We start from the raw sequence: 26638 nt of genomic DNA, 5'->3' as shown, positions 1-26638 counted from the left end.
TTTAACTAAGATAATAAATAGTGGCATCGTACTCGCGGCTTATATCCCATCAAAACGAAGAAGTGTGTTATTCTCTCCCCTGCCAGAAAACCCAGGTCATGTTATATAGTCGTCCGGCCTTAAAAGATGTTAGTTTAAATTTGGTTACTGAATTTGATGATATTAAAGTTAATTTGAGTGCAATACCTAATATTTCTACGCTTATTATTGAAGTCTTGTTCGGAGATGCACCTGAAGATGCCTTCGAAATATTACCAGGTCTATCGATTAAATGGCTAAAGAAACACGAGCATCGACGTTGCAGTATTATTCATATTCGAGCATCACCCGTTGCAACCCTTGAGGTGGTCCAAATTATTAAAAGTGACAGCATTTCTCTTTCTAAGATATTCTTTCTGTATAATATACATTTGATAAGGTTGATGTATACTCTCAAAACATTTAAGCAAGACCAATTAAAGACTATAATATGATCGTAATATACACTATGGGTTTATATCCAGCGCTCGATGAAGCATTTGAAAAGATGGATACTGTTGATGGATTTCGATTACATCAAATAAGCGATATAAAACATCGAATAGAGAAGGAGAGGGAGTTTAGACTTGGATTGTATAAAAAGTATCGCAGAGCCGTGAATGCTCTGGACGGAGTTGACACCGCGCTTGTAGCAGCTGGCATGGGACTCGGTGTAGCAGGTGTTAGTTTATTATCAACTATAATCGCCGCACCTATCGTGCTCGGCATGGAAATAGCCACTGGAGTGTCGGGACTGGCAGGAATAACGATAAAATTAATTTCTCGTAGGTTGCAAAAGAAAGCATTAAAACACGATAAGATTCAGATACTCGCCGAAGCAAAGTTGAACAGCATTGAGGATCATATTTCGACAGCAATGGCTGATTGTAAGATATCCGAGGAGGAGTTTCGTTTAGTGTTGTCAGAACTCACCAAATACAACGTAATGAAGCAGGAGATTAGATCAAAATCTCATAAGACCGGTGGTATTAGCGAAGACGAGGAAAAAAAAGTTCATAGAACAGGGGAGGCAACAAGCGCGTCAATTAGTCCGTGCCAAAACCAAAGAACTGGTTGGAGATTGCTTACTATCGATAGATCACATTTAGACAAATGCTTACATAAATATATAATAATGGAGAATTACAACCCAACAATCGAAAAAGCTATTAAATGGAGAGAATTACCACAAGGTTTTTATTACATCAGTGATGTCAAACCAACCAAATACGGTTATCAATTGTTTCTTATCAATTTACAAGAAAGGTGTAGTTATATAGTCTGGTCTCCTAGTAAAATGAACGAAGAACTTAATTAAAATGTTGAATATCGCTTTATTGATAAAAATAATAAAGAATATTTTCATTACCATTTAGGCTCATCTGAACTAATGACAACATTGATTGGCCCCAGGTATTGGTGAGCTGGAGTCAATCTTATGACTATTGTTGAATCGCATAGTCATTTTTGCCAAAAAAATTCCCTCTGTAGTGGTGGTATAGGTATATAAATCCGGCTCCAGTGGAGTTGCGGCAGAATCCCCATTACCTATACTACTACCTAAGATCAAATCAGTTGACAAACTGGGGAACATGGTTTAAAGAAACATAAAACTTTTATCGATAACTATAAATGGAAATATCTCAGTACCCTAATGAAACTGAAATAAGCGAACCCTAAACGGGATTTCCGATACTGTTAACATTCGATTCACGAAACAGCTTAGCAAGGGGCACAGGGGCCTAAGGGTTAATTTTCATATTCTGCAAAGCATGCATCTTATCCTGAAACACTTTTTGTTATGCCCGGTTTCGCGCACCTGTTGTGGAGGCTGATAATTGCTGATAGACAATATATCAAAAGACATCTATTGTGTAGGACATAATTCTGATTGTGGAACAAACAAATCATCAGCATACCCCACATTTATATGTATAATATGTTCCTATTAAACGTAACAGAATATCCTTATATCAACAAAACTTCAAATAAAAGATATTGAGAAACTTGCAGGTGGCATGTTGACATATACTATTGTTTCCAGGGCACAGTAGCATGCAAGGTTTGATAATAATATGCCCAATGTATCTTCAAAGTCACATTGTTATTTCATATGAGTGATGGTTACTGATACTACTATGTGGGGAATTGTGTTCATTCTAGGTGTGATTGACCAAATATTCCAAATTTACTGTTGGATTACAAAGAGACATACCCTGACTGTGACATCACATACAGTGACCTTTGCGCTTTCTGAAACATTGCTGTCAGATTTTGTGGTCTTTATTTTGTTTTCTCTCATTATGTTATACTAAAAATGACAAATGAACACTCCTCGATAAAGAGTGAGTGAGTGAGTGAGTATGGTTTTAAGCTGCTTTTAGCAATATTCCAGCAATATCACGGCGGGGGACACCAGAAATGGGCATCACACAATGTGCCCATGTCGGAAATCGAACCCAGGTCTTCGGCATGATGAGCGAACGCTTTAACCACTAGGCAACCCGACCGCCCCCTTCGATAAAGAAGATCGTCAACTTTCGCGAAGGTTAAATGAAAGAAGTGTAAACTTTGTTTATGTTAAAATAGCAATAACTGATGCTGAGGTCCATCTTCCTGAGGCAAAGGAGTTAACTCAGACTTTGAAAGTCCAGTTTCCATGCTTGCCGAACTTGGCTGGAATTCATGTAACTCCATAATACCAGCCTAGTTCGGCAAGGGTGGAAACTGGACTTTTATAGTCAGTTAACTCTCTTGTCTCAGGAAGATGACTGAGGTCTCTGCTAGCATTACGAGATGGGATCTTAATGTTTGTTTATTGAAATTATTCAACGAGAAAAACTTGAAATTAGGACTGGTGAATATTTATATGTTGTTCATTGTATCATGCAAATTTTATAACTTGACACATTAGATTAACATTTTGAGCCGCAACTACATAACACAGTAATACAAGTAAGTAAATATTTATTAAAGGAAATATACTGGTGTTTGGGGGCTGACTCTGTTGCATAATGATGCAGCAGTCATGGACAGTGCAGAGGTCGTGAACCATGAAGCAGTAGTAGGACCCAAAGCATCGACCCAGTCTCGTGGGATATGTTGTTTTGTCCTGGATCATCCCAGCTGTGGTGTCCTACCACTACTCAGGAAGGGGAAGGGGGGGACCTATAGTCCATTCCCTTTATACTGATATGGAAAGGACTGTAAATCCCCCCTAAGCAACACACTCAGCCCTTATTCAAGGGAAGGGAAGGTGGGAGTTAAAATACAGTCATAAGATAAACAGAGGAAGGAAGTGGCCGTGTGACCTGCTTTTAATATACATGGAAAAACACAGACCGTGTATGTACACTTCCGACAGACTAAAAATAGCATTGTCAAACTAATCGGATGCTCAAGAGATGAATACTTGAAGTAAAAAATGGCACAAAAACATCGGGGAACCTGCAGAATTGAATAAATGGTAGTAAGTATTGACAAGGGAATATAAATAGCTGAAACTGCCGATGTAATACAGATCTAAGATATATTTATACTGACGAATGGGAGTGCTGACAAGAATGTAGCTGTTGCACAAACAAACACATGAATTAACATGATGACCTCGAAAATTAAGTTTTTATTCAGTCTAATGTTTGCACAATACATTTACAGAAGTGGTCAGTAATTAAACATTGTTCTGTTGTTTGCCGATAACAAAATGTGAATTAAATTTCCACAAAAATTTAACAATTTAATCAGACTCCTATCATGAAAGTTGTATTCAACTTTCAATAGCATAATTCAGGTAAGATCAAGAAAATTTACAAATTTTATGTTAACTTAACCTCTGCTTGTTTGAAAATATCGGGATATTTTTTAATAATATTGTGCATTTTTCTATCTAGTGCCAATATACTGCTTCATTTTGAGTCCAGTTAACAAATATCTGTTCCACCTGAAAGCAATCTCATTACAATCAGATCTTAGATCTTGCTACCACTAAACAAAGATCTGAGGACATCCATTATGGGTCACGTCAGAATGACCTTTCATCCAACCAATCAAAGCGTCGCTTACCAGATCATGAAAGTGTCAGTCGGAATGTGTTTTCTAATCTTGCAACCTAGAAAACGTTCACTGGACAAAATATCATCCATTCCAAAAAATCCAAAACTTGGAAATACCACCATTCCAATATTTGGCAAGGTCATATTTCCAAGCTTGGATTTGTTTGGAAATGTTTGGATTTGTTTGGAAATGTTTGGATTTGTTTGGCAATGTTTGGATACAACATGTGATAATCATATCTGTTAAAAGTTGTACAACTTTTGACCTTATGTGAGATTAGTAACGACATGAAAGTAAATAATTAAGAGTATTTTGGCACTATGTACCACGAAAAGACCAAATCATGAGCAAATTTAGCTAAAAGAATTTCTGTCATTTAAAGTGGCTACTCTTTATATTTAATTTCTTATCTTCCTTGTCTATAATCATATGACATTGACTTTGAACTTTGAACAATTAAACAAATATTTTGTTTTCCCATACCGACTTACGGTTGTCGTAGAACAAAGACCGTTTCGAGAATATAGAGGGCCTCATTATTATAATTTGAACTAATATACATATGTAGATAATAGTACTAGGTATAAATGAATTTTGATAAGTTTTCATACAAGAATATGAACTTCGAATTATCTCGGAATTATGCGCAACACATAGGGCTGGAAATTTTATAATTGTTCTGGAACTATCTGATGGTAATTCAAAACAGGGAACAAGATTTCGTCAAATGAATCATTGAGCAAGGAATGCAACAATTTAAATGCTGACAAAATGAATAAACATATCTGGAACAGAGTAGACTGTTCATGCGGACAATTATATGCTACGTCTATTGCCAATGAAGTTTATCAACCCATGTTATAGCATTTGTTTCATATAAAAGATAGAAGCCAAATAAATGGGACAATTAGTTGTTATGAATTAGCTTTACCTCTGTGACATATCACGCAACTAAATGTGAATATGTTTATCAAATAATCAATTACAGTAATTAACCTAGTGTCCTTATTTATACACAATATAATTACGTATTGGGGTACAACATATAATACACATATACACGGAATGAGTTCTTATTTTGTCAATTTAATCATAACCCAAATCATACAAATCAAAATGTGAAAGTAGTATGATCAAGGGTATAAATACTCAATTGTATCTATTAATCCTAATAGTATAACAATAAACCCTGTGTATATACTGAGCATATTTAGATACATCCAGATCTACGACCGCAGCCATATAATCAATCAAGGAAAGTATATAAGATTGAATTACAAATGTGCTATCACTTAAACAAAATTTTCCGTTATCCACGTAAGCCTAAACCAGGGAGAAATAAAGTTCTGTTCTGTTCTGAAGACGCCGTCATGATTAGTTGGCGCCAGTCTAGACTGTTCAATATACAAACCGTGATGTTACTTGACCAGTTGATGACACCTGTCAAACTCAAAGTGCCCCTGGTCCTCCGCACGTGTAATACTTTAGCGTACTTGATTGTTTAATATGCAGTTATATCACTGTTAGGCTGAGTGATGAGAGAATACATTTTGTTAGTTTTTGTTAACGATCGTTTCCATTTTCAACTTGGTAACCTTATAAGTGACTAACTTTTTTATCATGATGAAATGAAACATATTAAAATAATCAGAGGGACTGACGATCGCATTTTTCGCATAAATGTCATGCTCGCATTTATTTTATGATTTACTGAAGATAGATTTGAACATTTCTGAGCAACGATCATGTTTGGGTAAGGGAAGTAATCTTGTTTCCGCTTGCAATTGGATTCAGTTCCGAGATAGCAGCTTGACTGTTGGGTACAGCCGAAAGGCAGCATCCATGTTGTTCACGCTCCGCTGATCACGGGGCCTCATTTGTCTGTATTCTGCTTAAGAGCCGGGATGCGCATGAAACATGGGTGTCAAAATGAATATATTTACCAATTATACGTATGGTCAATTAGCCAGTCCAAGAGACAATACCCTGGTTCTACCACCTTTAGGTGTAATTACGTCGCATGCCCCTGGTTCACGGTTCGTCTGATCTCCCGTCATAAAACCACGATGTTTATTTACCTGGAGCCTCCGACAGCGCCGACTTCCTGTGTACATGTACGTACATGGAAATAAATGGTTTGACAGTTGTTTGACGGAATCAATCAATAATTATTGACACGGTGATGTAATTAAACTTTGTCACTATTCACAACTCCTATTTTTCTTTTTCTGTTGTTCGGCTGTATTTTCGACCAGTTTTATATGTATAAAAAATCTTCTCTTGTATTTATAAACCAAACCTAAAAACATTATATAAGAACAATTGTGTTTTTAAACCGTAAGTTTTCTATCAAAACAACCATGCAAGTAAGATTTCAGCCGTAATATTACTTTAGTCATTCCACAGATTACAAATCTTATATGCTGCAAACACAGCGAATGTAATGCTACTACGTCACAGCTGCCTCGGTAATTAAGGGCTGGAATGTTTTTGTGAAGGCAGTTAGAGCAGATGAATTTCACCCCTCGCTGTATAATGACAGTCGCTAAGCATATATGTGAATTTTTCGTGTTTTTGGCTTAATTTGATTGTCCTTTGGTGAAAACAAATGTTCAAACCCTTTTCCCCTGAACATTAAAAGACAACTGACTTTGATTTGTCTGAAATATCAACGTTGGAGTCGTTTATATATTCGGAAATCCATATTATGGTTGATATCTATAATATAATATGGACAATGGTAAAATTCATTATCACAGTTTAAGTGCTATTCACAAATGTATGTAAATCTACTTCGTGATGAATGAAGCATGGCAATAAATGTATGTGGTCTGTGCACATGTGGTGAAACTGATACCTCATTGATTTGCTAATCGGGACTTGGAAATCATAGTCTGTCATTAAATTGATTTTAAAATATATGGTTTTGACTGTAGTACGTTCTGACATCATAATATTATGTTGTAAACAACTTATCTTATCTTATGTTAAGTAAAACAATTATTGATAACTTCCTGAATTCCAATTGTTCAATGAACAGAATTATTCACAGATCTGGCATGAGACAACAATAAATTAGATGTTACCAAAGATTGTCCATTTTATAATCTTAGGCACATGTCGGCGCACTTACGTGTGAGCCGTCTAGACGACTGTCTGTTTTGTAATTAAATGGCAGCTGCCATCCAGCCGAATACTTAATCTTGAGACCTGTTAGTTGTCTCAGCACTACACAATCAGCAATCTAAAAAACACCAAAAAATCCTCATCCTAACCGACTCCCTCAGTGGACTACAAGCCCTCAAAATTAAAAACACTAAAAACCACCCCAAACTAATAAATCAAATACTCAATGGCTCAAACAACTTAACTAGGGCAGATAAACAAATAGAGTTCATTTGGACCCCCGCCCAAGTAGGAATCTTTGGAAATGAAAAGGCAGATAAAGCAGCAAAATTATCCCTTTAACTCCCAGAAATAAGCTTAAACTTACCCAGCTCAAAATCAGAAATAAAAAATCTCACTAAACAAAAAATCAACAAAAAAGGCAAAATATAAATAGCCAAATCAGGAAAGTACTCAAAAAAAACCTAAATAAACCCAAAATACTACACCCATCCAAAAAAATCGACAGAATAATTAATAAACTACAAATAGGCCACACCAAACTAAATAATCACCGTAAAATAGCTAATCTACACACAACAGGAAACTGCCCACATTGCAAACAACAAGAAACACCAGAACACGTACTCATTTACTGCACACACTACCAAACACACCGAACAACACTACAGACCCCCCTAAATCTTAAAACCGGACTTACACTAGAATCAATCCTAAATCCGCAAAATGAATTAGAAAATTTCAAAGCCTTAGGTTTATACCTAATTAAAACAGGACTAATTAGTCGCATTTAAACGCCAAATAAAATAATAAAACCAAAACTACCTTATCTAACAAGCCCCCAACACACACAGCTCCTTTAGTTCGTCCCCCACCCACTCTTGGCATTCTTTCCAAATCTCAAAATTTCAAAATTACTATATAACAAACCCCTAAAACCCCTTGGTCTTGTGGTTAACATGGGGTATTCCGAACGACAGTTATGGCCCGTACGACTGATTCCGTCAAAATTATCATCTGTCTCACGCTTCCGTGGGATAAACATTTGAACAAAGCAGGCGATGCACAGTACATTGGAAGCACTGCCATACAATCGCAACCATATATTAGATATTCCGGAATGTTCGTTTGTTCTGTTTCACAATTTATTCAAGAACTGTGTCAACATATTTTTCAAGCATAGTCTGATATGGAAGTCGCCAGAGTGAAAAGAGTGCCGTAAAGCTTGCGAAAGCTGCTTTCTAATATTGGCTGATGTCGACTTCTGATAAGTTGTTTGAGTTGTCAGTCAAAATTCTCGAAAGGTCCTTCTGACGTGGCCCGTAATGGGATGTCCTCAGATCTTTGTTTAGCGGCAGCGAGAACTACCGGTAAGATCTGATTGTAATGAGATTGACCTGAAAGCTCATTTATGTCACTATTCTGATTTTCATTAAACTCCTTTACTTGAATATATATATTGGACATTCCGTTGTAGTTTGAATCTATATCAATGACAAACTCTTGTTCAGAAGAGTTATTTTGATTTGATGTTGAGTTCATGGTTGAGAGAAATTCTGCACAAAATTTGTGAAAAAGTATCATGGTGATAGTGAAGCAAGCGGTGGTGATGAATGAGTCACAACAGAATGGATATATAATATACTGGATAATCAAGGTTACTATAGAATGGACAGAGCTAAATTGAATTCGAAAACAAACACACACAGTGTCTTGTGTGAGGCCTGTCAAATTTGTGACAGACTCATTCGAACCAATTATTTTAAAAGTCTTGAACTAATCATTTGAACAATTTTCAACATACCAAGGCCTTGAGAATTCATGGAGTCTTTGCTGTTAATTACTTTTAGGAGGTAACCCTCTGGGTATAGTTCTTGAATGAATGGATTAGAATGCTGTTCCTCAACTCTCACGAAGTAGTTCCTATCATCATAACTATCAAGTTCTTTTACTTCTGTGACTGTAAGCCCATACATTTTGTGGATAATTTCTTCAACCATTCCCTTGGAGACCACTGGGCGAATAACTTCACCGGGCTGTTGGACACTACAGGTAGTGTATTTTTCATCATTAGCATCAGATGTTGCCTCTTTACAATCCATTTTTCCAACTTTGAAACTTCAATCTGAAATAGAAGTTGGAGCACAGTTAGTCTTATTTCACAATCTTTCAACTTTGACATGCTAAATCTGGACATTAAAATATCTTCTTAATGAAATTCAAACTGACTTTGCCATCGCTCTCAGTGCCAAATGTTGGTAAGAGCAAATCTTATAACAAAAGGGCAAGTATCAGGCTCATGGAGCAACTGGGATAAGCTTTGTGAGGAGGTTGGTAACATGAGGTTACTGTAACATAACGCTTCCTTATACATTTATCAATGTACACAACAAATAAAGTAAATCATATCACTTCCTTATTACATTTGATCAATGTTTGCAACAGGCACTAAATATATAAATAAATTTAGGGATAAGAATATTTGGGAATATTTCTTTGTCGACTGAGGACACAATTTTATAAAACTATCCCCCAGATATTCATGATCCCGAACTTTTTTTGTTCAGTTTTTGAAGTACATCGTATCAATTCTTCTTGCATCTATGTTTGCATGATCACATTTCCTTTGAGAGATTCTATTCCAGCTCAGTCCTTACAGGTATTACTACCTCTACCTACATACAGTAAGAAAACTTAAATCCCAGTTTAGCCCTAAATATTTATCATTTGAAGAGTTACTCACTAGTTATTAGTATTTTGAGTGTTATTTCTGAAATGTTGGGAAATCTAACATTATCAAAATTGTGACTGTTAACTGAAAGCATTGTCACATATATCATTTATAAATATAACTGAATAGATATGGGCCCCTAACTCTCAGCCGTGTGGCATGCTGTTTATAAAAATTTGACTTCTGTTAAAAAATAAGTTTCAAACCATTACAATAAGATCAATAGACATCATAAGATGACATATCCCCCAGTTTGGTGCAATTCAAAAATGCAGTTTTCAAAATCCCCATTCATCAAGCGTTACCACTATACTGATCTGACATAGCACGTTTCATCTAGAAACATTCGTCGGTGTGGGAATTCTGCTCCAGATACCAGCATTACACTAATTTTCAGTAAAGTCCAACTTGTCATCATGAAACCATGAAAAGAATAAATAAATAAAAATTCTGAATCATCAAAAGGACCAAGTTCACCATCAGACTGATCTGTAAAGCCAGTTTCATCTAGAAACATTCAGCAGTTTTTTATCATGGTATACCATTTATACTAAGTTATCCTATAATAATTAGATCTACATCAAGTGCTTTTATGAGTTATCATGATGTAATATTTGTACATCATTTCATATAATTATAGTTAAGCAAGTAATACTTATCATCAGGTAAAAATGCATATATAAAATATCAGTAGTTTCAGTTATAGCTTTTTAGATAGATGCTAGCCTAAGGTAATGGGAGCGCATCTTCTAGACATACTATTCAATAAGACAAGGGTTACGTCTACATAGTTTAATAGATTTGAAGCTTTTAGATAAATGCTAGCCTAAGATGTCAAGATCCCATCTCCCAGATAAAAGATTACCTTAATTAATTAATTAATTATTTAAAGATTACCTTGAACTATTTTATTTAAGTAAATCTGTCATCACCTATATTAGAATAACATTCAGGAATAGGACTCATTAAGGATTAGCCCCCATACAAGCTCGTCTATAGGGCATTAAGGATTAGCACCAACACAATCTCGTCTATAGTGTCACCATAATCTCTTTCAAAGCATCCAGTAAATATGTCAACAAGATTAGTGCCAGTCCAACAGGATTAACAGGATTTAGTATTCCCCTCTGTCTAGCCATCCATTTAGCATAGGACAAAACCAATCGTGTATCATCCAATCACATTCCTTTTTATTGTTCTAATTTTGTTAAATACAGACAGATACCTCTTGTTAGGGCAGAGAGAGAAGGGGTTTGACTCTCTTACCAAGCAGACCTCTCTCCCACAGCCCAGAGGGTTGTACCGACTCTCTGTGGCACCCTCAGTATATTGTAAATTGTTCTTGTAAATAAAATTGTGATTGGTCTCCTGTGACTCCGTCTCTTTGCTGACAAATTCCCCAAGAAAACCAGCACGCCATTTGGAAGGTATTGTTCTCACAGAACAGTTCCATGATAATTTGGCGGAGAATCATCGTTTTCGGAACCACAGAGTCCAGGAACTAACTACAACCAGCTACAAGAACCCATTGGAGGACATGTCCAACCGTGATCTTCTGATGGAATAACAAGCAAGCTGCATCTACCTCTGACCTCAACACTGGATTAAAGACAACCAACTCCTGCAAAGACACCAACAAAGGAAGAAAAAGTCTTCAAATATTGTAAGTACAACATTGTTGATTACTTGTCTTTCTTTAATTTAGTATGGTACATACTAATAGGTGTCATGGCAAATATGGAGTCTGGTATGGAAAGTAACTTTGAAAGTGAAATTCCAACAGTGTCTTTAGTTACGCCCCTTGCCAACAGTGTAATTCAGGCAAAATTTGGCACAAAAACAACAAATTGTTTAGTAGATACAAGGGCATCCATTTCTTGTATTTCGTCTGCTTTTCTGAGCACAGCTTTTGAAAACCTTACTCTTGGAAACTCACCCTTTCCACAGGTTAAAGGTGTTGGCGGCGAATTGCATAAAGTGTTAGGTTCAGTTGTGTTAGATTTTGTCATTGAGGGTCAGGAATTTTCTCAAAGATTCCATATTCTGCCTACACTTCCAGAGGCAGTGATACTAGGTGAAAACTTCCTTGATGACAATGATGCAGTCTTAGATTATAGCTGTCATTCCTTGATACTTAACAACAGCACATCAGATAGGCAATATATCAATTTCATAGCCAATTCAGTGCAAGAGATTAGTGGATTAGCAAAAACAATAGATCAGATTTACATCCCCCCTCAGAATGAAATTCATTTCAAGGTTAGACTATCAGAGACCAAAGAGGATTCCCTCATCCTCATTGAACCCATTGCTTCCCTCACTGCTCATTCTGAAGTAGCAGGTGGTAGAACTCTTTCCAAAGTGAAAAGCAAAACTGCTACATTTAGGCTTATGAATCCCTCCCAAGAAGAAAAGGTTCTTGACAAGGGTACAGTTGTTAGTTACATTGACAAAGACTCTGTTTTTGAAATTGACTCTGACCAACCATTCATAAGTACCGTTAACACTGACAATGAGAAGAGAGACAATGACACCAGGGATTATGTTAAAATTGCACAAGAGTTAGGATTTGATTTGACCAATACACAACTGACTCCAGACCAACGACACAGACTACTTAGATTTTGGGGACAAAATAGAAACATGTTTTCAACGAGTCTTGCAGATTTAGGAAAGACTGACATGCACCAACATATCATTGACACTGGCAACCACCCACCCTTTAAGAGTAGACCATATCGCCAATCTCCTCATCTCCAAAAAGTCACCGAAGAACTTATAGATGATTTTCTGAAGTATGATTTGATTGAGGAGTCTACTTCTATGTATTCAGCTCCTATTATCCTAGTCAAAAAACGTGATGGCTCATATAGATTTGTTTGTGACTACAGAAAGTTGAATTCTGTCACTTTACCAATGTCTTGGCCTCTTCCTGTTTTTGATGATGTTGTTGATCACATCGCCAATGCCCAAGCTAAGATCTTCTCAACTTTAGACCTTGCTAATGGCTTCTTCCAAGTGCCATTACATGAAGATTCAAAGCATAAAACTGCTTTCGTCACCCATCAAGGCCTTTATCAGTTCAAACGTTTACCACAAGGTTTGACAAATTCACCACTTTGTTTTCAACCGCACATGAGCAAAGTGCTAAGAAAATTGCTTTTTAAGGTTGCGCTGATTTACATTGATGATTTGATAATTTACAGCAAAAACTTTGAAGAACATCTCCAACATTCTACCATCTGAAACTGGCAAAATTAACACTAAAGCCATCCAAATGCAATGCAAAATTACGCTCACATAGAGCTTCCACTGAATGCCTTGCTAAAGAAGCATTTGGAGGCAGAAGTAGGAAAGAAACCAAAGTTCCAATGGTCACTTGAGTGTGATCAGGCATTCAACACACTCAAACATGCTATGAGTAATACACCTGTTCTGGCGTATCCAAATTTTGACAAAGAATTTCTTCTTGCAACTGATGCCAGTGATATGACCATAGGTTTTGTTTTGAGTCAAAAAGATGAGAAAAATAATGAACATCCAATAGCTTTTGGTGGTAGAGCTCTTCATGGCAGCGAAAAGAACTGGAGCATTACAGAAAAGGAAGGCTTAGCCCTAGTTGAAGCCATTAGATCCTTTCGTCCATACCTTGCAAATTCCAAATTCACAGTCTACACTGATCATATAGCATTGAAATGGCTGAAATCCATCAAGGATGCCACAGGTAGGTTAGGGCGATGGTCTTTGGAACTTTCTACCTACACTTTTGACATTGTTCACCGCAGGGGCAAAGCCAATGGGAATGCTGATGCTCTCTCACGTAGGGAATATGAGGAAAATATTAACTGTAATGATCAGACAGAAGAAGATGCTGAGAAAACAGTTTTCTCAGTAACTTCAACTCAGCAAAGCAATTCAACTAGCAGTACAATCTTGCCAAACACCCATTCATCCACACAGGTCACACAGACAACTCAGACTGAGGATATTTGCACACCTATTCTCAATCACTTAGAATCAGACACACAGACAACACATTGGTCAGTCACCTTTGAATATGAAGAGGATTATCAGTCAGTACCAGTTAATGTTGTCGCAGCATTACATGCTACAAATGCTGATGTTACTCAAGACACATTGGTTGAAGTAAGTATAAAAGAACATCCAAATTTACGTCACCTACAAAGGATTTGTCCAGATTTCATCCAAATCTTTGACTACAAAGAGGATGATGTTCTTCCACAAAATGAAAAGGATCGTCAAAAGATTCTTATTGAAGCCAATACTTTTGAAATTGATGAAGGTATCCTATACAGATTCGTTCCACAAAGACAGAAAGGCCATGCGGACAAATTCATTAAACAGCTGGCAGTCCCAAGAACCCTCAGAAATCAAGTCCTGCAATCCTATCATGACTCAGAGTTTGGCGGTTGCCACAATGAGAAAGAAAGAATGCACAACACCATGAGACCTAAGTACTACTGGCCCAAAATGTACAGCGATATTGCTACTTATGTCCAGACATGTGAGGTATGTCAACAGACCAAGAGGCACTACCATGGCAAGAAGGCACCACTTCGTCCACTTCCTGTAGAAGAGGTCTTCACCCGATGGCACGTTGACAATCTCGGTCCTCTGCCAACAACACCAGACAAGTACAAGTACATTTTGGTCATCACAGATGCATCATCCAGATGGTGTGAAGCCTTTCCACTTCGGACCCAAGAAGCCAAAGAAGTAGCAGATGTTCTCGTTAGAGAAATATTTTGTCGGTATGGTGCTCCAAGGACCTTAATTTCAGACAGAGGTCAGAACTTCATGTCCAAACTTATCAAAGCAATTTGTGAACTTTTGGCAATTAAATTTACCCATACCAGCCCATACCATCCTTGAACTAACAGCTGTGTAGAAAGGCTCAACTCTTATATCAATCAATCACTAAGAGCCTACTGTAACAAGTCTCAAAATGATTGGCCCCGTTTCATTCCTGGCATCATGATGGCTTATCGGATGGCCCAAAATTCATCAACTCAAAAATCCCCATATGTTATGCTTTTTGGCCGAGAAATGAGAGCTTCACAAGATGTAGCATTAATTCCAAAAGAGAATTTAGGCTACAATAACAAAAGTTATCTTTCAAATTTGCTTGAGGAGCTTGAAATCACTAGAACAATCGCAGCTGAAAACAAGGCTCGGGCTAAGGAGGTGTATTCAGAGCAATATAATAGAAAGGCTAAAGAACCAGAATTTGCCCCAGGTCAAAGAGTTTGGCTTTACTGTCAAAAAGTTGAAAAAGGCCTTTCCAACAAATTAACCAAAAAGTGGTATGGTACCTATTATATCATCCATACAGGTCCAAATTATACCTACAAACTACGCCAAAGTGCTGACAACAAAATACACAAACCACTGGTCCATGCCAACCGTCTGAAGCCATATTTTGATCCTGCTGATCGTCCACAGTATCCTCCAGAACCATACCTCAATGACACAAGTAACATAGATTCAGGAGTCATGAATGACAACGAGGAACCAGTCAATGATACTCAGCTTGACAGCAACAATTCCCCATCAACAAGTTCAACTTACCAGGCTACTGATCAATCACCTCCACAACAGAAAGGTAAGAAGGTCAATTCCAAAACAAAGACAGGTACTTCAAACAACAAGAATTTGAAGCAAATGACCACAACAAAGAAGAAAAACCCTGCCTCCAAGTACAACAGAAAAACCTACCAGTCCCACGGCGACAATGAAGGAAAATCATGCCACACCAGGTCCTAGTGCTCCAACCAAGGTAAATGAAAAGGTAAACAAAGGGAAAAGAGGAGTGAATAGTAAGCATCACCAGCCCAAATCCAGAAAACAACCTGACGACAGCCAGGTACAACCTCCAAGTCCAACATCAGGTAATCAAACCAAGGATATCCCTCAGGTTTTCAATCCAGAGGACATCCACTCAATTGTTAGTTCCAAGAGAGCAAATGGCAAAATCTACTACAGAGTGAAATGGAAGGATCCAGAAAGAGGAAACACATGGGAGTATGGCAGCAGCATTCCAGACTCCATTCAGAGAGAATTTCACCTCAAAAGAAGTATGTCAGGGAAACGACGAAAACGTTCACTGAAGAATCATAAGTTTTTCGACCAAAAGGAATCAGCACAAGACAATAAATCAGTCAATGTTCTGTCAGGTAATTCAATGTCAGGGAATGTCCAGCAAGAGAACACCAAACCATGCGTAGAATTAGACGTCAAACCATATCTGGTTTGTCCAAAACACCTACGACAAGTAGATAATTCAATAAAGAGAGTTATGGGCATTGAAATTATTCAAGGAGACTGCTATGTCAAGGTCTCATATAAAGATGATCATGATTACCAAACACGCTATTTTGAAAGTGTTCCTCCCCACCTCATACAGCGCTACCTTGATGATAGCTGGAAGGATCTCTCTAAGTGGTCCTGTAAAGAAGATAATCCTCCATATGATCCGGCTCAACTACCAATCTATAAATCCAAAAGGGGTATTTTTCCACATGGGGACTGGGGAAACATCAACACGTTTTACTACCGTGCTACAAACATACACTATAGACGCAGTCTACCGTTTCAGGATCAAATCCCTATATATGTCGATAGCTGCTAATTGAACATATTCTTGACCAAAATACAAAATCTCCTGAATAAACGGTGCAAATCACTAAACAGCTATTAGCTGTATCTTGTTATGTTTACTTGTGTCCAGTCACTATGGGTCGCCAGTTGAGAACAAATGGCATCAGCCTGATCATCTGAGTTATTTGTATCACAACAAATTTTGAGCATTGACCTGATCAACCAATCTCAAAAGCGAAGTGAAATGACACAAACCAAACCATAACGAATCAAAGTGAACCAAAACAAATCGAAATGACTCAAACCAAAGCAAACCGAAACCGTACCGAAGCGAAGCAAACCATACTGCGAATTCGAACCGAAACCGTACCGAAGCGAAGCAAACCATACTGCGAATCGAACCGAAACCGTACCGTACCGAAGTGAAGCAAACCATACCGAAGCAAAATAAACCAAACACTATCCCATTGAACCGAACCATATCGCAAATCGAAATGAAATGAACCAAACCAAAGCAAACCATACTGCGAATTGAACCAAAACCATACCGAAGCAAATCAAACTAAATAGCGAACCGAATGAAACCGAGCCGTATCGCATTGAACCGAACGAAAATCGAAGCGAAATGAACGAAGCGAAACAAACCAAATTGAAATAAAGCAAACCTAACAACTGAAATGAACCAAAACAAAGAAAACGCAAACCAAATAGTTACGAAAATTAACAAATAATTAAAAAAAAGGATATACGTAAGTTCTAGCACCTTTTGTATACCTTATTAGTGTAATAAATCAATGCACTTGTTATATGCACATGCACATATATGTATATATAATGCGTCTAATGATTGTATCCAAAAATAGAAGGATATTTTATTAATTTTTTTTTTTTTTCATGATATACTTTTGTAATTTGCCGCCAATACATTCTTCCTGGTCATGACACCATTTAGTAATAATTATGTACTGATCTTTTACATCATAATTATCATATTTGTTTTATTTTCTAGTTATTACAGACAAACGGAGGAAGTATTTATATATGACATATTATTTGAACATTCTAACTCTCTTTTCTTTGTTTCCATGTAAAATCTCCATGGACACAGCCAACTATATACTAAACCTCAAACCAGGATGTGGACCTCAAGGCCTCTTACATCACCCATAAACCACCAGTACAGAGTGCCAACACAAGCCAGCTCCACATCCAGATTCCCTGATGACAGCAGAAAGAACTTTTACATTATGTTTCCTTATATCAAAGAGACTCTATAAAAATGTTTATTTATTATACTACCAGTTTAACTTAATACATTGTCCATCCATTATTTTAATTTTTACACGTTTGGGGTCCAAACTTTTTCAGACGGAGGGGAAGTTATCATGGTATACCATTTATACTAAGTTATCCTATAATAATTAGATCTACATCAAGTGCTTTTATGAGTTATTATGATGTAATATTTATACATCATTTCATATAATTATAGTTAAGCAAGTAATACTTATCATCAGGTAAAAATGCATATATAAAATATCAGTAGTTTCAGTTATAGCTTTTTAGATAGATGCTAGGCTAAGGTAATGGTACGCATCTTCTGGACATATTATTCAATAAGACAAGAGTTGCATCTACATAGTTTAATAAATTTGACGCTTTTAGATAAATGCTAGCCTAAGGTGTCAAGATCCCATCTCCCAGATAAAAGATTCCCTTGAACTATTTTATTTAAGTAAATCTGTCATCACCTATATTAGAATAACATTCAGGAATAAGACTCATTAAGGATTAGCCCCCATACAAGCTCGTCTATAGGGCATTAAGGATTAGCCCCAACACAAGCTTGTCTATAGTGTCACCATAATCTCTTTCAAAGCATCCAGTAAATATGTCAACAAGATTAGTGCCAGTCCAACAGGATTAACAGGATTTAGTATTCCCCTCTGTCTAGCCATCCATTTAGCATAGGACAAAACCAATCGTGTATCATCCAATCACATTCCTTTTTATTGTTCTTATTTTGTTAAATACAGACAGATACCTCTCGTTAGGGCAGAGAGAGAAGGGGTTTGACTCTCTTACCAAGCAGACCTCTCTCCCACAGCCCAGCACCAGTGTGGTTGGCGACCGTTGTTTATGTTTAGCGGCAGACTGCCTAGGTAGTGGGAGAGTTACCTCCCTTGGCTTGTTTCGTTTTCTCTTCACATGTTGTTTGGCCATTACTGAGAAGTAAAGCTACAAGTATATTGGAATACCTGTGTTGGGTTGTGAATTGCGAGGGTCCAAGCTGGCGTGGTGGCAGCGGAAACGATCATCCGCATCTCTGAACATGGCAATTAACCTGACTTTCGCAGTTACTACACGAATAAGTGTGCAATCTACCTGGTCAACATTGCCACGATAGCGCGGGTATTTCAAGTAGGCCTACTAGCATAACATCATGGCAAACACTCACAGAGCACCGAAACAGTGGTCTCTCACGAAACATGAAACTGTTAATTCGTTTGAGAATTGGAAACAAAACCTACTATATACGTTATCACGGGACACGAATTTTGCAACATTTCTTGCTGACGGCGCCACGTGGGGAAAACTTACACGTGCAACCCCGTTACGAGGATTTGAAAATGATGGGGAAGACGTTGCTAGAGCTCAACGCAAGACAGCAGCGCAAAAGGTAACATCACTCGAGTTAATGTTGGGCCAAATCGCCAATTATTGTCCTGTAATTGCCAGGAACACCATTGTGAAAAGTTCAGTTTCGATTTCAAGTATCTGGCAGACTATCAGACTACACTACGGCTTCCAGTCATCTGGTGCACATTTTCTTGATTTGTGTGACATACATCTCCAACCTGAGGAGCGACCAGAGGATCTTTACCAGCGCCTGTCTGCATTTGTGGAAGATAATCTGCTCAGACAAAATGGTGGAATCACTCATCATGGAGAGGCGATTGGCGAGGATGAGGAATTAACACCTACGTTAGAGAACATTATTATCCTGACTTGGTTGCGCCTTATCCATCCTGATTTGCCCAAGCTGGTGAAGCAACGATATGGAACGGAACTGAGATCCCGTACTCTAGCGTCAATTAAACCTGAGATATCACAGGCACTCAATTCCCTGTTAGATGAAATACATTCATCTGAGGATGCCAAGGTCATGAGGACTGCTACATCTAGAGCAAACAACTTCAGTCAAAGATCTAATTTTAGACCTCGCATACAACAGACATCCAATAAACGTCGTTACCAGTCAACCTTAAAAACGTGTCCCCTCTGTCACACAGCTGGTCGTCCTAGTGACAATCACTTTCTCAGTGAATGTTCATACTTACCTGATCAAGACAGAAAATACATGGCCAAGGCACGTCAAATAGCTAGCATCCTGGATGAGTCAGAGGATGAAGATGGACAGTCCCCTCATACAGACACAGTATCAACACCTCCCGTTACTGCCTCAAGTGTAAACAATGCTTCAGTCAATAGAGTCAGTGTACGTCAGTCTCGATATATGAACGCATTTTATGGTCATAATGTCATATGTCTTACCCTCGACAGTGGAGCTACAGGTAATATGATCAGTCAGACTACTACCAGGAGACTCGGCATTGAAGTCACCAAAAGTTCACAATCTGCCCATCAGGCTGATGGTTCATCCCCACTCCATATTGTTGGTGAAACACGAGTAACTCTCAGCCGTGACAATAAGGATTTTATTTTCGAGGGCCTTGTTGTGGAGAACCTTGCTGTCGAATTGCTTGCAGGAACACCGTTCATGGAAATAAATGATGTTGCCGTTCGCCCAGCTAAGCGCCAAATTACACTTGGAGATGGAACCACCTTCCAGTACGGCAACCAAGAAACCCACTCGTCACATCATACAGTAAGACGTGCACATGTCTTACGAGCGCCTAAGTCCCCTACAACAATCTGGCCTGGCTATTTCATAGAGTTATCACTCCTGGATGACCTGATCCACTCAGATGACACATTCGCAGTGGAACCACGTCTAACAGGTGATTTATTCAAAGACCACAAAGAATGGCCAGCACCAGATATAGTGTCCAGCGTTTCAGGGAAGATTAGAATTCCTAATGACACCAAAGAGCCTCTTGTCCTCAAGAAGCATGAGCACTTTTGCCAAGTTCAACAAGTATTCACCATCCCAAACTCTGAGACCGAGATCGTCGATAGTCAATCAGAAAGCATTCCTCTCAGACAGTCCACTACTACATGCAAGGTCAATTGTTCAGAACAGGTACGCATTGACCCAGATAACCAGTTCTCACCAGACACTCGCAACAGTTTCCACGCCCTCATAAAGGAGTACGATGATGTGTTTAATCCACATGTCCATGGATATAATGGCAAATCTGGCCCGTTCAAGGCAGTTGTCAACATGGGTCCTGTCCAACCCACTCAACGCAAGGGACGAGTCCCACAATACTCACGTGACAAACTTGTAGAGCTGCAAGACAAATTCAATGAGCTTGAGAACATTGGTGTCTTCGTCAAGCCTGAAGATGTGGGGATATCAGTGGAATATTTAAATCCATCCTTCCTTGTCAAGAAGTCAAATGGTGGATTTCGTCTGGTTACAGCATTCACAGATGTGGGGCGGTATAGTAAACCACAACCATCACTCATGCCTGATGTTGATTCTACATTACGCCAGATAGCTGCATGGAAGTACATCATATCCACAGATTTGACAAATGCTTTTTACCAAATACCCCTGTCACGTGGATCAATGAAATATTGTGGTGTGGCCACTCCCTTCCGTGGAGTCCGTGTTTATGCCCGATCAGCCATGGGCATGCCGGGCTCTGAAACTGCTTTAGAAGAATTGATGTGTCGTGTGCTTGGGCACTTGCCCAAGGAAGGATCAGTGGCCAAGTTGGCAGATGACTTATATTGTGGAGGTAATACCGTAGACGAGCTTCTGAACAACTGGCGACGTGTTCTACAGGCCTTGCAATATAATTGATTAAAGCTTTCAGCTGCCAAGACTACTGTCGGCCCTTCTAGTGTGACCATCTTAGGATAGATTTGGAAAAATGGCTCAATTCAAGCAAGTCCTCACAGAATTTCCACCCTCTCTAGTTGCACCCGTCCATCTACAGCCAAGGGTTGAGGTCGTTTATTGGAACCTACAAAGTGTTAGCCCGGGTAATACCAGGTTGTGCTGGACTATTGGGTCCATTGGACACTCTTCAATCTGGACGTCCTTCAGCAGAGAGAATAGTTTGGTCAGAGGTACTTATCTGTGCCTTTGGAAATGCTCAATCTGCACTATCCTCACATAAAACCATTGTTCTTCCTCGGAGGGATGACCAGCTATGGCTCGTTACAGATGGAGCAGTGAAAAACCATGGCATAGGTGCTACTCTCTACATTGCAAGGAACAACAGTACTCTTCTCGCTGGTTTCTTCAGTGCCAAACTGCGCCAGCGTCAAATGACATGGCTACCGTGTGAAAATAGAAGCACTATCTATAGCTGTTGCCACCAAGCACTTTAGTCCTTACCTAGTACAGTCAAGCCTACAAGCATGTATCCTGACTGACAGTAAACCATGCGTTCAAGCATATGAAAAGTTGTGTCGAGGAGAGTTTTCAGCAAGCCCAAGAGTGTCTACCTTTTTGTCGACAGTGAGTAGATACCAGGCCTCTGTTCGCCATCTCAGTGGTTCTGCAAATATTCCATCTGATTTTGCCAGTAGAAATGCATCCAAGTGTGACGAGCGCCTGTGTCAGATTTGCTCATTCATTCGTCAAACTGAGGACTGTACGGTACGTGGTACTTCTGTTCAGGACATCATGTCAGGGAAATCTAAACTTCCATACGCCAACAGGAATGCATGGCTCGCCATCCAGTCAGAGTGTTCTGATCTCAGACGCACACATGCTCATCTCATACAGGGCACTCGCCCATCCAAGAAACAAACTGATGTTAAAGACGTAAAACGTTATCTACAGTCTGTGACCATCGCCAAAGATGGTGTGTTGGTGATTCAAAGAAATGAGCCCCTTGTTACCATCAGAGAGTGCATCGTCATTCCACGACAAGTCTTGGATGGATTGTTGACTGCAATGCACATCCAGTTAAATCATCCTTCTGCCCACCAGTTGAAACTTGTTGTGAACCGCTACTTCTATGCTTTGGACATGGATCAAGCAATAACTAAAGTTTCAAGCGGATGTTATCACTGTACATCTCTTCAACAGGTTCCCCACACAGTTGTGGCTCAGTCATCTACTGATCCCCCAGAGATCATTGGAGCCGCGTTTGCTGCAGATGTAATAAAAAGAGAACGGCAACGCATACTTGTTTTGAGAGAATGTGTCACATCTTTCACCTGTACATGTGCCATTGAAAATGAGCAAAAGGGAACCCTACGTGAGGCTTTGATTCGCCTAAGTGTTGAGATAAGACCATTAGATGGACCCCCGGCGGTCATCAGAACTGACCCAGCTCCAGGGTTTAAGGCCTTAGTTCAAGATGACCTTCTCCGAAGTCAACGACTTTGCATTGAAATTGGTCGAATAAAGAACAAGAACAAGAATCCCGTAGCCGAGCGAGCTTTTCAAGAGCTGGAGTTGGAATTGTTAAAAATTGATCCTTTGGGGGGGTCGGTCACACCTATAACCCTAGCTATAGCCACTGCTCAACTAAATTCTCGCATCAGATCCAGAGGGTTATCCGCCAGGAAAATGTGGACACAAAGAGATCAATTTAACAACCACCAAATACCCGTCGGAGACAGAAAATTGATCCTAGACCAACATCACCAGCGAACTACCAATCATCTACACAGTGAGATGTCTAAAGCCCATATCCCTAGCCTGCCCACCCCTAACATCAGCATTGGTGACCTGGTATATCTACATGCCAATCGTAATAAATCACCGTCACGAGATCGATACCTTGTGGTTGTTAACGATGGTGAATGGTGCAACATTCAGAAGTTTGTGGGTTCCCAACTGCGAAGCACGTCATATAGAGTAAAAAAATCAGAGTGCTTCAGATTACCATGTCAACATGAACGGTCAAGTGGACTTCCTCAGCAATATGTGTGCGATGAGTCTTCGGATGGTGAGATAGATACTGTTCCCCAAAGGACTGAACCACCTACCCTTCCCATCGTTCCCCTAGTGCTAAATGAACCATACCATGACCAAGACATTTTAGTCAACCCACCAGAACATCCTCCTCTGGATAATCAGGACTCCTTGCTTGAAAATGTTAGTGACAATGACATTGTGAATACAGATGACACTGATGATACCGTGTATTCAACTCCAGTCAGTGCACAAAGGAGGTCAATCCGAGCACGGCGACCACACCTCAATGACTATGTAACCGATTTCTAACATGTTTATGTTGCTCTGTCCATCAACTGTGTCTGGATACCTTTTCGCATTTAGGCTATAGTTATGGTGTCGTATCAGCTTATATCACGTGATGTCAAGGATATTTACATCAGGTTTTAAGTTGTATTGTGACCAGTTATTTTGGGTATTGTTTATGACAGTATGAGACTTTAATAGTAACCCATATCAGGTAATGGTTTACAAAGAAAAAAGGAGGTTGCGCCAGTGTGGTTGGCGACCGTTGTTTATATTTAGCGGCAGACTGCCTAGGTAGTGGGAGAGTTACCTCCCTTGGCTTGTTTCGTTTTCTCTTTACATGTTGTTTGGCCATTACTGAGAAGTAAAGCTACAAGTATATTGGAATACCTGTGTTGGGTTGTGAATTGCGAGGGTCCAAGCTGGCGCAGAGGGTTGTACCGACTCTCTGTGGTACCCTCAGCTATTTTTCTAAGTATATTGTAAATTGTTAATTGCTCTTGTAAATAAAATTGTGATTAGTCTCCTGTGACTCCGGCTCTTTGCTGACTAATTCCCCAAGAAAACCAGCACGCCATTTGGAAGGTATTGTTCTCACAGAACAGTTCCATGATATTTTGATCACTACCCTCATTTTCAGTACAAGTCAAACATGTACTCATGGAAAATGCTTCTGTTTTTTTTAAATATAAATACCAAATCATCGAAAGGCGCCAGTTCCCCATAAACTGATGTATATTGCATGTTTCAACAAGAAATATTCAACGGTTATGGAGTTCTGCTCCAGAAATGAGCTCTACCCTTATTTTCAGTATAAGTCCAACTTGTCAAGTAAAAAAAAATAATAAAAACAATAAATAATCCCAAATCATCAAAAGGCACCAGTTCACCACCAGACTGATTTATATAGCAAGTTTCAACAAGAAATATTTAACATTTTTTGGACTTCTGATCCGGTAACAGAAAACAGACGGCGGACAGACGGATGTATATGCTGATCACTTTATCCCCCCTTTTTCAAACTGGGGGGGATAATAATTAACCATTTAATTGTGCATGACATGAGTTGATGTACCGTATTTGATGTAATAAGCGCCCAGGGCGCTCACAAAATTAGAAAAAGGAGGATCTTATTAGAATATTACTTTGGTGAAAAAAACAGAGTTGAAAGATAAATTTTTGGTGGTTTATGCTGACAGCCTGAAATGTTTAAGTACGTGAGATATATTTTTCTAGAATTTAATTGCCCATAATTAAGGGTGCATATAACACACGAGTGAGTATTGTACGCGAATAAATAAGTCTTGTGAACATTGATCAATCAGAAGGGGTGCTAATTGGGATTGTTCACTAGCCAATATATTAGCAAATACCGCTGTGGGCGCTTATTACGTCGAATACGGTAATATGATTTTGAGCCTAACCTCAATAAATGCTTTACTGATGTCAGAATGCACGGCACATATTTCTTTACCATTATCTAAGCTTTTTCTCTCAGATAAAAGTCATATCCTGTGGTGTCTCTGTAGATTACAAGTAAATTATTGTGGCTTGAGGAGATGTTATTGACATTTTCTGGGGTTGATGAATAGGACACAGTTTATAAAGATCATCAATATCTTCAACCAACACATCTTGGAAGCAATAGTTGGCGAAAGTGGAAACACAGCCCTTGATAGAGCTGTCGGTGTGCAACTCCAGTGAAGCTGCCAGTGCCCTGATCTCATATGGATTGTTCTCTCATGGAGGCTCCAATGTCACATGCTGATCAGCTTCCATTATCCTCAGACAGAAGGATAGGGTGTTTTGGAAATCTTCGTCTTGCTGGTAAAGTCTTTGCACTCCCTTCGAAAGAAAGGATATGTCATCTTCAGGTATTCCTTTTATGTCCTGATAGAACATAGGGACAGATCTTATTCATCCTTGTGTCCAAAGATAAAAGAAATTATAACCTTTGGCCTTCAAACAGGATTTTGGTTTTGACAATGAAAAGAAAACCAGTTTACCCATGTGTACTTTGTCTGCATTATTCCTATCAAAGGTGACATGGGTGATATCCAGGCACAGACAGAAAACAGGTGCACAGGAGACAGCCGACAAAGTTGTTGTAGCTGACTTCCTGACACCATCCACGACCTGTTGACAGAGCAGGTAATGCTGCAAACCAGATGTGAAATTTGATCAGTGTCTTGTCCAAAGTATCCAATGGCCTGTTCTAAATGGAGGGCCATGGCTGTTGTGAGGCTGAAAGAATTCCTGAGTTGGAAGCACACACGGTATTGACTGGCGAGCAAACAAGTCAAAACACCTGGTACTTGTTCAGTATTCTGATTTATTATCTATATATCTATTAAAGATATCACAGACTGAAGGAAGGAAATTGCAAACTGCATATTTAACACAGTCTGTATCGATATCATAGATACCTTTGTGGGGTCCATTTACCATTGCTCAATATATGAAAAACCATTCAGGATCTTAATTATTTCTTCAGTAGAATCATGGAAATAATGGGAGGAAAATATGCACATAACTTTTATTTAACAAAATATTTGACTAAATGCCAGTATATCTTAATGCCATGATTATGTTTTATTACCATATTACCTAAATCTAATTCTAAAGTCAGCCCAATGTGAGCTTATGCTAAGTCTTTCACCAATTTATGCTGGCTTCCGAAATAATTTGTGTTCTCTACTGTCAACCCGCAGGGGTCATTAGGTTCATCAGGATGTACT

At 38.8% G+C, this 26638-nt stretch overlaps 1 protein-coding gene and 1 pseudogene across 5 annotated transcripts in view; one reads left to right on the top strand and one right to left on the bottom strand.

Moving 5' to 3' along the window:
- LOC139452219 (hydroxylysine kinase-like) overlaps positions 1-26638 on the bottom strand; it is a 184764-nt gene that overhangs the window by 132306 nt on the left and 25820 nt on the right. For 3 of the 5 annotated variants that reach the window (XR_011652353.1, XR_011652354.1, XM_071233608.1), the window contains exon 2: positions 9002-9322. Coding sequence is in view for 3 of the 5 variants with exons in the window: in XM_071233608.1 (XP_071089709.1) it covers positions 9002-9299 (298 nt within the window). In the remaining 2 variants the exon portion in view is untranslated. Of the gene's footprint in view, positions 1-9001; positions 9323-11194; positions 11357-11513; positions 11542-26638 lie in introns of those variants that run through there. The other 2 variants (XM_071233609.1, XM_071233606.1) reach the window with 2 other exon arrangements.
- On the top strand, positions 19180-23924 carry LOC139451803 (uncharacterized; annotated as a pseudogene).

The sequence above is a fragment of the Haliotis cracherodii genome, unplaced genomic scaffold, assembly GCF_022045235.1.
Source record: "Haliotis cracherodii isolate W230 unplaced genomic scaffold, xgHalCrac1.p SCAF_9, whole genome shotgun sequence".
Taxonomy (NCBI): Eukaryota; Metazoa; Mollusca; class Gastropoda; order Lepetellida; family Haliotidae; genus Haliotis; species Haliotis cracherodii.
The sequence above is the reverse complement of the archived record's forward strand: the minus strand, read 5'-3'. Positions and strand labels throughout refer to the sequence as shown.